The sequence below is a fragment of the Pelecanus crispus genome, chromosome 4, assembly GCF_030463565.1.
Source record: "Pelecanus crispus isolate bPelCri1 chromosome 4, bPelCri1.pri, whole genome shotgun sequence".
In the NCBI taxonomy this organism is placed as follows: domain Eukaryota; kingdom Metazoa; phylum Chordata; class Aves; order Pelecaniformes; family Pelecanidae; genus Pelecanus; species Pelecanus crispus.
In genome coordinates this window covers 43,763,438-43,778,825 of record NC_134646.1, presented here as the reverse complement: position 1 = coordinate 43,778,825, position 15,388 = coordinate 43,763,438, and the positions used below count along the sequence as shown (strand labels likewise).

At 34.9% G+C, this 15,388-nt stretch overlaps 1 protein-coding gene across 2 annotated transcripts in view; it reads right to left on the bottom strand.

Moving 5' to 3' along the window:
• The window catches only part of PALLD (palladin, cytoskeletal associated protein), a 209,301-nt gene that overhangs the window by 130,044 nt on the left and 63,869 nt on the right, over positions 1-15,388 (bottom strand). For both annotated transcript variants that reach the window (XM_075708759.1, XM_075708760.1), the window contains exons 2-5: positions 4,336-4,514; positions 1,963-2,029; positions 1,329-1,434; positions 294-368 (exon numbers count right to left, since the gene is read on the bottom strand). In XM_075708759.1, the coding sequence (XP_075564874.1) occupies positions 294-368; positions 1,329-1,434; positions 1,963-2,029; positions 4,336-4,514 (427 nt within the window). The remainder of the gene's footprint in view (positions 1-293; positions 369-1,328; positions 1,435-1,962; positions 2,030-4,335; positions 4,515-15,388) is intronic.

Below are 15,388 nucleotides of genomic sequence, written 5' to 3'. Positions count from 1 at the left end.
TACCTTGTTTTATTTTACAAAGATTTCTCAATGGAGGACAGTCATGGGCATAAGACAAACACATACAAAATATTCCTGTAATTCCGCTAGTGATTTTAATAGGATAGAATGCATAAGAACTTCATTGGTGCAGTGGAAAGTATTTTCTTAGGAGGTCATTGATATTGACAAGGATAATGAAAACTGTAAAAGTTTTAACACGATCATACATTCCTGCATTAGGATATATGATTTTGATATTTCTTTCTGGGCTATAGGAGGATGATATAAAAATCATGATGGATAAAACATACCTTTGTAAAAATAGGTGCAGAATATATAGGCTTGGGTCCATCCAGACGGTGCAGGTATGAAGTAGGGCTTTGAACCTGCAAAGCAATGCAACACTGCTATAAAATGGAAAGAATATTGGTTTCAATAATATGGCCTGCATATATCTATGCAATAATGCAAACTCTAAAAAGCACAGTCTTATTATGGTGTTCTCATTCTAGCATGCTTCTTGAGTGACGTCACTATTTCACATCTATTTTATTTCCGAAATCAAAATACAAGCTTTAAAGGCTTCTATATTTCCCCATGAGAATTCTGTATCCAGCTGTCTTTGCCTTGAAATATTTGGAGAGTTTGACTCCTGTTAATATAATTGAAGTAAGTCCTTTGCACTGAAGCATTTTTGCCTCTCCCATTGTTACATCCCTTGACTGATGTAGTAATAAATAAACCCAGATACCTAAAAGCTTATCAAGGTTAGCCAAAGGATGGGAGAAGAATTTACCATGTACAGTCTAACAGAGATTTTTATTTTATTTGTTTCTTATGATTTATATGCAAACTCTAAGTCACCTACAGTGGCATTAAAACTTAGTATAAACTAATGAACATTGATTTTCTACATTTAACTTCTATATAGTAAAATTTAATTTTCCCTAAAAGGCCCAGAGAAATGACAGCAAAATTTTGTTTAATAATAAAATTTAAAACTTTTTATAAAAAATACTGTAGGCATTCATTTGTATTACATTCTTTTGGAATTGGAACAATTCACTATTAAGTGATATACTCTGTAATTTTCATCATCACGAGATCTGTCAGCTGCTCACATGCGGTGTTGATACACACTGTGTAAGAATCCATATGTATATTTACTTTTAAGCCCCATTCACTAGGTATATACTTAATTTTTTAAAATCATCATTCTTAATATAATAATGTAAGTTTGTAGTTCAATAATATAATTCCTCAAAATGACAGTTTTTCAGGACTTACAAATTTTGAAATAAAATTTAAAATACTTTTAGAATTTAAAAATTGGTGTCTAAAAATACCTGCTGACTGGGCACAGAGATAGGTTGAATTACAGCTGTGGTGACTCCAGACTTTGGTGTAGAAGATCCTATTGTCAAGGAAACGGAGGTGGTTTTCTTTTGGGCCCTGAAAAAAAAGAAAACAGCAAGCACTTTATAAGATCTGAAATCAGAATATGTAGTTTGTAACCCAGAAGCCACTTTGTATTTTCTACGTCTTTAAATATGTCATTATCAGCTGAAAAGATCAACGTTGAAGGAATCTTGAGTAGAACACAATCTTTGGCTAATTTACACTTTCACACCCAATAAAAAGTACTGATTTAAGATAGAAACTAAAATGTATTTTGTTTCTTTTATTGTAGGCCTCTGTATATGTTTTTTTGGGAGGCACAGGGCTGGGTGATTACAAAAGAAGACTTGATTAACTTAAAGTTACCCCTGAATATGATAAGTTGGTATCAACAAAAGAGTTATCAGGGTAGGGCCAGACTCTGACAGAACAAGCACATTAATACAATCTACAGTTATAATACTGCACAAGACATACACAAATATACCCCAGATGTTTATTCAGATCTAAAACTACCAAAAATTTTCCAGTGCCCCTTATTGAGAACATTTGCACATCATGGGTTCTACTTTGGACACTTACTGTGGCATAGCTCCAGATTTTGATTTGAAAATTAAACTTTCACTCTCTGAATCTGTGGAACTGGCACCTGGAAAAGAAAGTATTTTCAATAATCTCATATCCCGTTACTGATTGATTTAGCGTTTAAATTCCAAAGAAAAAACTCTGCTATTTCTGCATTTCACTTCAAGAGTTGAGAATTCTCTGAAACTACTGCAGTTTTCCCTATGTGATAAAGATTGTAACTATGTACTTTAGACAGTTACAAAAATCATAACCATGCCAATTTAATTGCAAACTGTTTTCCCTAGGCTCTTAGCTGTCTTCCTTCATATTGAAGCAAATATGGCCAAAAAAGAAAAAAAAATGCTGACTACTACTCCTCCTCTACTGGAAATGTATAATTTCATTTACTTGAATGTTCAAACTTAAAGCTTAAGCAAACATATGGCTTATACACAGATAACAGATCTTCAACCTTAAGTAAGAGCAACTCAGTATAGCAAGATATTTTCAGACTAAACTTGCTACCCACGATCTCCACAGTTCAGACTATTTATATTAACCTACACATAACATTTATGTACTGGTATTTCTTGCCAGTGGAAGTCTTGGTATAACATATGTATTTGGCAATACCCTGAACTCACTTAAAGAAGAAAACAGGAAAGCATTTATTCCCTTTGTCTTAATTTTTCCTACCAACTGGTAGTTCACACAATATTTATTCTAGACATTTATGTAGTACATTTTATTCCTCAAAGGATTTGTGCATGCATATGGATAGCTGTATTTGTAATACAAATCATAAGCAATTAATAATCAATAAGCATAGTATAGCATAGACTGATTCCAATGAAACAAAGCTTGGATTGAGGCACCTGAGTACCCTATTTATTTACAAAGTTTGGACTACAAAACTCAAAGCAACAAGTAGCACAGAAAAGGTAAGAAGAGAGAAGCAATGTCAAGTCAGCAAAGTGGGTCTACATGAAAATATTCCTTATGAGCAAAGGATAACCAGGCCTTGTGTGGCTGGGCCTGCTGCACAGAAGAAAGTATGAGGCATCAGTGTCATCAAGACTATCAATGTACAAAGTAATGCCTGTGTGACAGTCTGGTTTCCTTAAAGATCATAGGGGAGGAGCCTAACAACTCGCACAATTCTCTCTCTTTCAAAATTACATGTTGTAAAATTTCAAGATAGTAAGACTTTGCCAGATCTCAAAACCCATATTGTTTTATTCACTGTATCTCTCTACCTAGCTGTTTCTTTTTTAGTGTTTCTTCTGTTATTATAACTTCACACAGTATTGTATATTTGTACTATACCTGAGTATTTCTGAAATCATGCTTACTTCTGTAAAAAGTCTTACTAGAATCCATAAGATTCAGAAAAGTCTTGGGGATTTTGCTATTATATCCCAATGTGGGATAACAAGGTTCTGAGAATAAAAGACATAATGAAAGAAACCCTATAAATGCACATCTGTCATGATTTAGCTAATTTGTAGTGGAAAGTATATTGCTTTGTTAATCAAAAGCTATTTAATCATTTTGGTATGGTATTATTCAGATTTGTTATGAGTGTTTGTTACATGAATTTGTTTTATGCTTTTAATTAACCATTTAAATTAATATTAATGAGTTGCAAAACTGGTAAAAGAATACATATTACTGAAGTGTTTGAAAGTTGCATGAATTAAAATAAAAATCAGTATTCAATTAATGTAATCATGCCTAAAATACAGTCCCCCACTTAAAAAAATAATTTAATAATTTCACTCATGTTCAAGTCATCAACTTTCCTCAGAGAATATAATACTTGAATTATGACTAATTTTGAAGTCAAGAAATATTTTGACAATTACTAACAATTGATTCTGGACAAAATCAGTATGACTGACTTCTAACCTGAGTTAAAGTCAGTGTACCAAATATGAAGAATTATAATACATTTACACATGACTGAAAAAGACTCATTTGGAGCAGCCACATTTATTGGCACTGGGAGGAAGTTCAGAACTGAGACAGGGATTACTGCTATCATGAAAATCATTATTGATATGACCAGTCAAATCTTTAATCTACAGAGGGTACTACTTAAAAGCTAACCCTATGCCAAAAGCTCTGCTTGTTCCTCCTTTTCCATTCTTTATCTTACTTGTACCCTAAATAAACAGCAATCTACCCACTGGTTCTTGGAACATTCCTTGAAATACCTGAATTAATACAATGTGATGTTCAAAATGTGTTGCATTAAAGGGAAACAGAGGAACACCACAAAAATAACCACCAAAGCAAACGTAATCTTAACATACATAACCAAAAGTAAACTTCAGCTTAGTTGTCTTTTCCTGTATGCATCACGTATCTTATTATTTCACCTCTTACCTTCAATGAATATTTCAGCTGATGTACTATCTGAACCAATGGAATTTGAAGCCAGACAAGTATAGCGTCCAGTATCGTCTTCAAAGGCTTCTGCTATAATTAGTGAATGAAGTCCTCCACTTCCAGAATGGATCTGAATGTCAGGGGAATTCTGGAGTTCTTTTCCTTCACAGAACCATCTGCAGCCCACCCACACACATTTAGAAAGACAAAGAAAAAAAGAACATAGAAGATTGGTTCAGGCTCATTGCACGCAAGAAGACATTACACTCTGCTGCAAAAATCTAAATTGCTACTGAAATCAGCACATGGTGCTTTGAAGTGTTTAATGGCATTTGCAAAGAAATAACTTGCTGGAAGAATACTTTCTTGAAAAGGCAGTGAGACATTTCTGCATGCTAAAAAAATTGTACACACCTACAATTTAAAACTATTTCCTGTCCTGTTTTGGTAGAATTAATGCTTTCTGGCTTGCTTTGACCACAGTCTAATCCATTTCAGTTTAATTTGCTATTCCCTTCTTCCTGATACTCACTGATTCTCCACAAAGGATGTTTGATTTTTGTCTGTTGTGCCCAGTTAACCTAATATAATCCCATAGTACCGGTTCCATATTGCTAAACTTGAAATAGGTTTCCTTTTGCCAGGAACATAAACTGGGTTTCTAGCCCTGGATTTTTATGTATGTATATATATACATATAATACATACACTACCAAAAAGGTATACCCCAGCAAAAGTGCTGGGTTTAGGTACAGGCAAAACAGACACTTATCTTGGGTGACATCACTAGGTAAAAGCACAGCCTGTTTTGTTTACATTAGGTCAATCAAGCATTTTCCAGTGCAGGCTGTCTGAAGAGCTAGTCCATGTTCTCAGTCCACATTGCTGCCAAGAAGGTACCAGCTCCCATCTTTTAATGTTTGATTCCTTCATATCAGCTAGTCCTATTCGCCTAGGCTACTCCCTGATTTATCCCTATCTCTAGCAGCCCAGCAAGTACGAGAAGTGGATAATTCTTTTTTTACAGGGGCTGCTATACATTTTTGTGAGGGGTGGTAGATTGGTGGGTCACTAAAGGAAAATCATTAAGGATCAGCCTTCTCAAATTTTCACTATGTCCTGAAAACAAATTTTGCCAAGTCTTTCTGAGCTTGTTATTCCCGCTCCAGTCCTACAAACTCACTCTGATCATTACCATTCTTCCTTCTCTTCCTCTCACTCCATAATCCTAATCTGTGCTTGTCCATGTTCTCTCTCCATCTTCCCTTCCCTATTCTTCCTCTGCCACCCCAAAATTCAAATCTTGCTGTGCTGAGGATAAGGACACAATGAGTAATTCTTGACAGCAAGTTTCAAAAGTGATCTTTCATTCTCCTCTTCCCATACACTTTTAGTTTCCTACTACAGTAAGGATTTTTTTTAAAAATAAATAAATATAACCACAGAAATTCATGGAGAGTCAATTCAAATTAAAAGATGATGGTATTTTCAAAAAAGATTTTTAAAGACTTAAAATCTGTCACCAAAAAAATTTGATATTTTTTCTTCAGCTTGTACATGTTTATGAGAGAATTTTTGCAGTTACATTCCAGCACTACTTCAGAATTACACTTCTTTTCTGCCTTCCTATCGGATGACTTTCCCCTGCCCCCAGCTGCAAAGAGTTACAGGAGCCCACCTACCAATTTAGGAGAAGCATGTGACACTACAGGATGGCAGATACCACACAATAACTATCAGTCAGGAGTCTTCAGAAATGAACTGCCTCACTTTTATTGCACTTTTCTTTAATTAGTAAAGTATATGTAATTAACAGAAATAAAAAAAGTCACAAAAATTTTGTCTGAAAATATTAGATTGTAAACCTTGAAATTTCATGCTTATTTCAGAATGCAGATTTAAGAAACCTAACAGAGTTACACATCAGAGAATTCCCCTTAATAACACCTAGAACTGTGGGCAAGCACTCTGTGTTTATGAACAATAGATCTTTTATTCCTGAAGGAAAAACTTGTTGATAGAGGCATTAAAACCATACGCAATTGTTTTCTGTAATTAAAAGACAAGTTCCTTTTCTGTCATCTGTTGTGCCCAGACAGAGCACACAGAAAGTATCATTTTTGGAAAGAACTAACAAACTTCCATTTGTTTACTCAGTAGACCCCTTTGGCCTACTTTTACAACTATTGGGCTTGGAGACAAATCTATTCTGTCAGCTCGACTGCCAAAATTAACATTTCTCTTCCCCCTCCTTTCCTCTCTTGTCACAAGTCCTCCCTTCTCCCGGTGTGAGGACTTCTGCTACTATTTCTACTTATTAGACCTTCAGAGTCCTAACCTTTGTGCAGCCTTTCCTAAGTTACATTTTAAACGATATGCACAAGAGAGAGGTTAATTCAATTTCTAGACGATCACAGACAAGAGCCTGTAACATGAGGCTCTACTTAACCATTAGTTCTATTTTTCTTTCCTTTCCAGAAACATCCTGCAAAGGAAAACCTCTCCTCCAAGCCTAATTATTTTCTCAGATAGATCCCGTTTTAGTTTCATGCAAATTGTGTGGCTTTCTACTGTTTCCCAAATTCCATGCTCAGAAAATATTTAAGAAACTGTGATAAGCATATGAACCTAAAATTAATTTTTTTTTTTTTTTGTCAGATGATATTTAATAGGCCAATTGTTTTCTTAGGAGGACAAGTTCTACACTGTCCCTTGATTCATGCATAGACACAGTCGGCCTCAAGTAGTGGGAGCTATTTCTCAACATTGGTTGGGACTGAGACTCATTGCACCACATCAGTGACATACCACTGAAAATGAGTCCTGACCTGCTACATCAGACACTGTCTGCCACAGAGAAAAGCACATAAGTAAGCAATTCAATACAAGATTACCTCAGCTATCATTAAGGTGATGTTTGATGAATGGGAAACAAGCCTGGTGTGGGACCGCAGTGTTTATTGTGGAAAGAATTCGCCTTCACCATGGGCAAGAGCAGAGTTATTTGAAATGAAGAACACTGGAATAGGCATAGTTATATTCTCTTTCCTTTTCTAATTGTATTTTTTTTCTTTTCTATCTACATTTTGATAAAAGGAGAGGATTAATTAATGTGAATTTCTTTTGGAGATTACATCAAAATTAGGTGAATGAGAAAATACTCAATTGAAATACTTATCCTGCAATAACTTGCTAGTTGCCAGTCCAGTTCAAGAGAGTTTGTGAATTAAAAAAAAGGTCAGCTATTAAAAATAAAGGAAGTATTTTTTGCACAAACACAGACTAAATTTTACTTTTCCATCTTTCATATAGTATGGGCTATTATAGAACACAAAACTGCTGTCTACAGGCCCCATCAGCCTTACTGCCATTACACTTGGAATACTCAAGGTAAGAGGATTTTTCACTATCAAAGGGAGACTGAGCCAAAGAAACCATAAGGACCCATGGCTAGACACAGAAAAACAGCCACAAAGCAAGTCTTACAAGAAAATTCCAGCTTTATGCTAACTAGGGCAGCATTAACTCATGTCCAGTCTATTCCAGCCTACTGATCCTCTTGGGGATAAGAGGATTACTACCTAGCTGTGAGAAGGCAATAACGCTTCTAGAGAGCCAAAAAACCCCAAACCAAACCAAAACTGAAAGACACAGAGAGTAACACAGAAGAACAAATGCACTGCAGATGCTTTGCAAAAAAGAGAATTCCCTATACAGAGAATATTGGTTTAAAAATACATCTATTTCACAGGTTCTGGATACCCAAAGTACAAAAATGATCTACTCTTTTCCCTACCCCTTTGTTGTAGGTTCTCAATATTGTATAAAGTGTGCAGAGAGAAAGAAAACAGACAGAGACACCAGCAAAAGGTTTTGCATATGTGTGTATATATCAGTCTGCAGAATAAGAACTCAAGATTCCATCCTAGGTGTATTCCTGCAGGCCATGCTAGCATTCATGCAAATTTGTAGAGAACTCTCCCTTTGAAAGAGAACTGTAATGATGTCAGATAAAGGCTGGGGGAAAAAAAAAAAATCAAATAAAAGGAATATACATTTTATGTGACTCGAATTCAATTTACTAGTCAGTATCTTGCCAAATTTCAAATTACACTGAATTTCCCTGTTCTTCCCTGCTTTCTTCTTCATTCTCTTTCCTCCATTTCTCTTCCTGCCTGCATTTCCACTGTACCACTCTTTGCCTTGCCTTTTCTCCAACTATTCATAGTTTTCACCTACATTGTATCTACTGTATGTTAAAATGATAGCAATTAAGTATTTAATGCAGACACTGAAACACAATCACTAGACTGGAAAGTCAATACTCCAAGGAAGCAAACCAGAGGTATTTTGGTAGCAGGGGAACAATGGTTAAGATACTCGCTTTTCATGCTTCAAAACCTACTTTGCTTTTCCACTGGCTACATTATTGTATGATGGCAAAATTAGAACAGCAGACAAAAAAGGGCAGTCAGGTGCCAGGTGAGCAGCAGTTCATGCACACTGACATCAAGTAGCAATTCACAAAATACATCTTTCTTGTACACTCTTCTTTTCTTTATGCACTCACAATCTTCTATGCATGGAAATACGTACGAGCACATGTGTCTGGGATTTTAATGACTGTGAACAAAATATAAACAGAGTTGAACACTACACTGACTGAGTAAGCACCAGGGCCTTAAGAAAAACAGCTCAAGGTTCTCTCTAATGCATAATCCTGCTGGAAGTTGTGTTTTTTGAGAGTCACTGAGGAATAGAGAGGTTTTCCTTTCTGCACACTCTTAAAAGTTAATTTAAAATGGCAGCTGAAGTGAAACTTTAAGATACAGCCTTAGGGAAGAATTATAATAGGGAACTCTGACCACTACAAAAAGTGCAGAGAGATAAGTTGTAAATTAAAAAGTAATTTTATCCTTAGTGGTGTTAAGTATGTCCAGCAAGAAAAGTCAAAAATTAAATACTCTGATGTTCCTGCACTGGCAGAGTCAGCATTTCCATCACAATACTGTGTAACTTCCATTTTGTTTTTTCCCCATTCAAGTTAAGCAATCCAGCACTTCCAGACTGTAAAATATTACTACTTAAAGAATTTAACTTTTTAAAGGAAATCAGCTTTGCCATGTAAAATTTAGAGTGCACTGCAGTAATCAGATTATTCAGATGCTTACGTTCTTTGTACACCGCTCAATTTTTGTGCAACTTGCAATGCAATATTTTTATGCGTTATATACAATTTCATTATTTGTATAGGTAATTCATAAAAGAGTTACCAATAACAACATACATACTTTAAATACTTCTATTTTGTAATCTTAAAAGAAAATGAAGATCTGAATATAGATGCTGGTGCTTTGCCTGAACCTCCAATTAAGCAATTAAAAAAATGGCTCTATATGATGAAAACCACAGAAGCCAATTTTACAGTAAAAAGTGTGTTACATTATAAACAGTATACATTACATACTTATTCAGAATTTAACTGATTCTTCAGGTGTTGCACAGTGTTCTCCAAGCTCTCACAGATTTCAATGAGGACTTCACATCCAGCTGAGTAAATTGCATAATTACATATTTGGGGACCAAATCTCCCTTCTCAAAGTGTAAAAAAAAAAAGGCAAAAGGCTTTTTTACCAAAAAGGCTGTATTCTCAAGACACTCGTCAACATTTCAGCCCACCACTTTTTACAAGTTAATTCTGCTCCCTCTGAAGTCAACCTTTGCATCATGCTCTGTGCAAGGATGCAAAGAGAAGGGTGTACAGAAGGTAACAGATGTGACCAGCTGAGCCATGGGTCTACAAAGCTTCCAAGAACAGTGAGCAATGGCCTCTGTCGCTGTTTGCAGGCTGCAGTAACTCCAAAGATCTTTTTTTTTAGCTTATTCCTGTCATTAGGAAAATTCCTTCTCTACATTCCTGTGTAGGCTTTCCAAGTCTCTTTATGTGCACTTTACCTGTGGGACAAAGATTCTGCTCTGCTTCAGCATTTCAGCTGGGGAAATAAACTGAAAGTTATCTTGAGCTTTTGACAGCTCCAGACAAGATATTCAGAGTTACAGCAGAGATCCTGCCTGTAGCTCATACAATTCTCTCTGGGTACTGCAATGTTCCATAGCCTTACATAGCTGTGTACAGTTAATTACAAAAGGAAACCAGTATTGCCAGACTTGATTAAAAACTAATTGTTCTGTCTTTAAAATCACAGGATTAACTTAAAAGTTATTAATATTTTTTTTTTTTTAAAGATTGTATCTTGTCTCTGTCTTTGCAATTGTTGGCCTCACCTTATAGCTTTTAAGTATAGAAGCTTTTAAAAAATATATTTATGATGGAGGCTTTTAATCAGCTGAATGATAGAGATATTCACGCAAGAAAACAAAAAATTGATGCTAGAAGGTATGAAAATGGAACACAACACTGAGCAAAGAAAAGATTTACAATTGTCTAACTTGCCACACACTAAATCTTTTAGAAAACATTTTTTTTTTTTTTTTTTACTTTTTAGATTAAGAGAATTTTAAATCATTTGCTTGACAGTTACCTTTGCTTATTTTACATGTCTCTGGCAGTGGTATAATGCATGCCACTTATTTCAGCTCTTTAATTGCTAAATTATTCTTAGGCACAATAAGAATTTTTGCAACAAAATGTATTTTTCTGAAGTTACTGAACTTACTGAAATTTACTCCTACTACAAATTTACCACTGAGACATCTACCTCCTATTTCCTAAGGCCCTTCTGATTTACCTCAGCTTTTTGTTACGAGCTATTTTTAATGGAGCACCCGAGTCAAAACAATGTAAAGGATGTAAAGGAAAAAACGGTAAGATTTAAAGAATAAAACTGAATTACATTCCATGCCTATAATGAAGTTAAATGCTATTTTTTCTTTAAAGAAACCAGAGATAATATACCATATAGAAAAGAGATACCTGCTGTATGACTTCTTTGGATATGTAATCCAAAGCTATTTATTTGTGATTAATAAAAATCTCTGTCATAATGGGCTGTGCAGGAGGTTAAAGTAATGTTCAATACTGGCTAACTCAGTTCTTGCAGGAGTAACTTTTTTAAAAAAACTGGGTATGTTCACTATTTTTTTAGAACTCTGATTATAAGAAAAGTATCTAAATATTTAATAGAATAACAATGAAAGGCATCTAGCAACTTTCTTGTTGAAGTGGCTTCAAAGCCTCACAGGTACATTTATGACATATGGCCAAGAAACCAGGGAAGTGACTCTTGTTGGCAGTACTGTGGTGTTGGGGCAACTGATATTTCACAAATACATCTGATGGTATCCAAATGAGATACTACATTTCAGGTAATCCTGTTTCATCATGTAGAACAAAGACATCTGTGCAGCTGTATTTATTTAGTAAGAACAGCAAAGAGATTGTATTTCTTTAACTGGCCAAAGCAGCAGTCAATATTAAAAGAAAAATCAGTATGTTTTCTTCTCCAACCAGAATGAACAAACATCTTATGCTTATAAAGAAATTTCTTCTAAAAAAATATTGCTTATGTTAGTCAGCCTTCATGTATAAAATAACAGAATGCTGAACAACTTATTTTCCATTTCTGAAGTCAAAAGTTTAAATCCTACCTCATATCCTATTTTGATTTATTTTTGCCCTTTGCCCCAAAAGATTTATCTTTTTTCCTTATCTTTGTCCATCACCAAAACACAAAGTACCTTATTACTTTTGATCCTAACTGCATGTTTTCTGAAGACAAAAGCATTGACCAGGTGTAGGTGTAACCCACAGATTTCACAGTTTCAGAAACCTTACAGAGAACTTTCTTTTCCATATTTGGCACAAACTCACGTTATAAATGTGTCACTTTCAGAAGCAGCAATTTAATTGACAAATAGATGTGGATAGATAATTCAGTTTATTCTATATTTGGGTAATCATCAGGTCAAGAAAGAGAGAAAATACTGTGCAATTTAAGGACCAATTATGTAGTGCAAACTGCAAACCACCTTTTACAACAAGCATGTTGATTATTTGCCACACATACAACTAGTTATTTAAAAATAACTATGCCTTCTTGTTTCATTGAGTAACTTCTATAACTAGTGAATTTGGGCATATATAAATTTACAAATTATGTGTCCATGTTCATATATGTAAATAAAAAGCATGAATAAAAACCAAGTATAATTTATATGCAATTTAAGATACTAAGGTTTCCATACTTTTATCTGTAAGACATTTTTGAGGGCTGTTGGACTCATTAGGTAAGTGGTACGGTACTGCAGATTAATTTAATGACCTTCTTTATAGCAGTCATTTTCTTCAGAAAATTCAGAAATCTTATTGCAGAACAAGTGATTAACAATATTTAATGTAACAATTTCCCTACATCTCTTCTTGGACAGTTTCTTCACACTTTACTGTTTTCTGGACCATTATTTTGTACCTGACATCTTCAAGTCTACAGAAGGGTACTTTATATAATCTTCTATTTGACTAAGCTTGAGTTCCTGGCACTTATATGGGTACTATTGCCACTTACAACCAGCCATACATCTGAGATATAGCTCCTAAAGTGACTTTTGAGATGAAGTGCAGTCTATGCAAAGATGGCTAGAGCTTCTTTGCAGGTGCCTAAAAAATAACTCAGCTGTCTCACAAGTTAGCCAGACTGAAGGAGAGTAAATCAGCATAATCAAAGGCAGCACTACTACTCTCCTCAAAAGTCAGAGTAGGCACCTTCTGACACAACTGAAAAGTCAAAATAACTCTTTGCTCCACTACAATTACAGTTCTGTATTTCAGTAATGAAAGCAATCACTCAACAACTTGGATGGATGCACTTGATAATACATCATTTTTTCAAGCTCTCGTTACGTGTTGAAATTGAAATAAATTTCCTTCAGAACAAAGCCAATACTGCCTCACAACAAAATACCTTCAACTTCAGGAGCCTAAGCTGGTAAAGGTCAAGATTGAAAAATCTAATCTCTTCAATTCACTTAAAATTATTTTCCTTAGATATAAACCCCCCAAATTTAGTTCTAAAAGTCTGGAAATATCAGGGGGAAAAAAGAGATTGGATTGGAAATAGAAGCAAGCTGCAATAACCCAACCATTATGTATATATTTTTTTAATTCACATTATAGATATATGTATATATGTATATGTTTTCTCAATATCATTAAATATGAGATGTGGCAAAATAATTGAATACTTGCAAATTCCCACTTGTTCATAGCCCTGAAATCACACCACTTTGATTTGGAAAATGGTTGTTTGTTCCATAAATACAGTAGTAAAACCATCTGTAACCTCTCTGGTTTCAGAGTTTAAAAAAAAAAAAAAAAAGAAAAAAAAAAGAAAAAATCACAAACCAAAACCTGTGAATACTAATGGATCATAATGTTGTCTGAAATTTGCAAAATTATTTAAAAGGCATTAAAAAGGCAAATTCTTTGGCTTTCTGACATATCTACAAATGCTGTTCTCCCTAATGGGTTAGCAAAAACAAAACAAAAGCCAAGAAGCAGGACAGTAGATACAGAAAAAGAATGTTCATACAGTAGTTTTGTGGTACATTTACCTTTATTTCAGAAGATTTTATGCTAAAATCAGTAGGTGTGAGAGGAAGAATGAAGCAAAGTACAAGTTCAAATTAAAACAGGCAGTGTATGTACAGCTAACATACATTCATTTAATTCCTTAACATTCCATGCAACTTTCTCATTTTGTCTTTTTAGGTTTCATATTTCCCTGGAAGCTTTTTTTTTTTTTTTTCTTTTGAAATATCTTATACATTTTGATCTCCACTGCAACACAGGCAATAGCTTGCCTCCAATGCCAATAAACATGGAAGCTGCTCCCATATATCAAAGCACAAAGACAGAACAGTTCGTAAATGTGAAGAATGAGGATCTGCAGTCATAAAAAGCTTGACAATAGCTGACTCTGAATTTTTGTCCCTAATATTATTGCAGATGCTTTCATTAATTTTTTAAATGTAATTCAGGTTTAAATGATTACCAGATATAACCCTTCATTTTCTGCATTTTTAGAGTTTTATACCCTCAGAGGATTATCACAGAACTGTGAAACACTCTATACAGAATTCAGCACCTGAAACACGCACTTTTTGCATTTAACTAGTTACTACATAGGAACCCCTATAGTTCTAGGGCATGAAATGCCAGACAGTGAGCAATAATTTCTTTCTTTCTGACAGGTAATTAAATTGACTGGTTTTGTACAACTTCCTCCTTGGTCCTGGAACATCTTACCCTGAAGTCAAAGTGTGGTAGACATTATCTGCATTTCAGATTGTTCCACTAATTCATTTGTCAGTAAGTCAAGCAGACCCCTTCTGCTTGTGTCTGTAGCTGTGCCAGAAGAAATTGATTTATTTGCTGTTTTGTTTCATGCAAAGATTATCATCTCTTTCCAAAAAATCAGAAGATTAAATTTCCAAAGCAGAGATGCTGCTCCGTATTTTTCACCCTGTGGCTAAAGGAACCCGTTGCCACACATGGAAATACATACATGTAAACTTTCTCTCCAAAATGGATTCCAAAGATAATCCAGAAAACTCTGGCTCTTTTATTTTCTATTGAGCATCCTCAAGTATTTGTTTAAAGGAAGTTATAGACAGGTATCCCATACATTTTAAAAAGCAGTCTTGAAATGCAACCAGCCCTGTCTGTACTGAGGGTCAGTAGTGGGGGAAGCATATGAGAACAGTTACAGTTTAGTGCTTCAGAAGAAACACACATATAGTATCAGAGATAACATTGTTGCTTTCATATGGTTTGTTCTCAGTCTCAGAGTGTGCTGGAAAAGCCAACTGGAGCAGCATACTATGCCTCCCTCTTTTTATTCCACCATTCCCTCCCCTCATTCGTTTTTCCCATTCTGTTTTGTTAGGCATACCCTCGTGTATTTTCAATAAGAGCATTCACCATAATTTTCCAGAGTGTCTAGCAGCACATGGGACCTATCTTACTGAATACAAGCATTGGACCACCTGGTAACAACAGCCTAGACGGGATCTAATGGTTCACAACAACAGC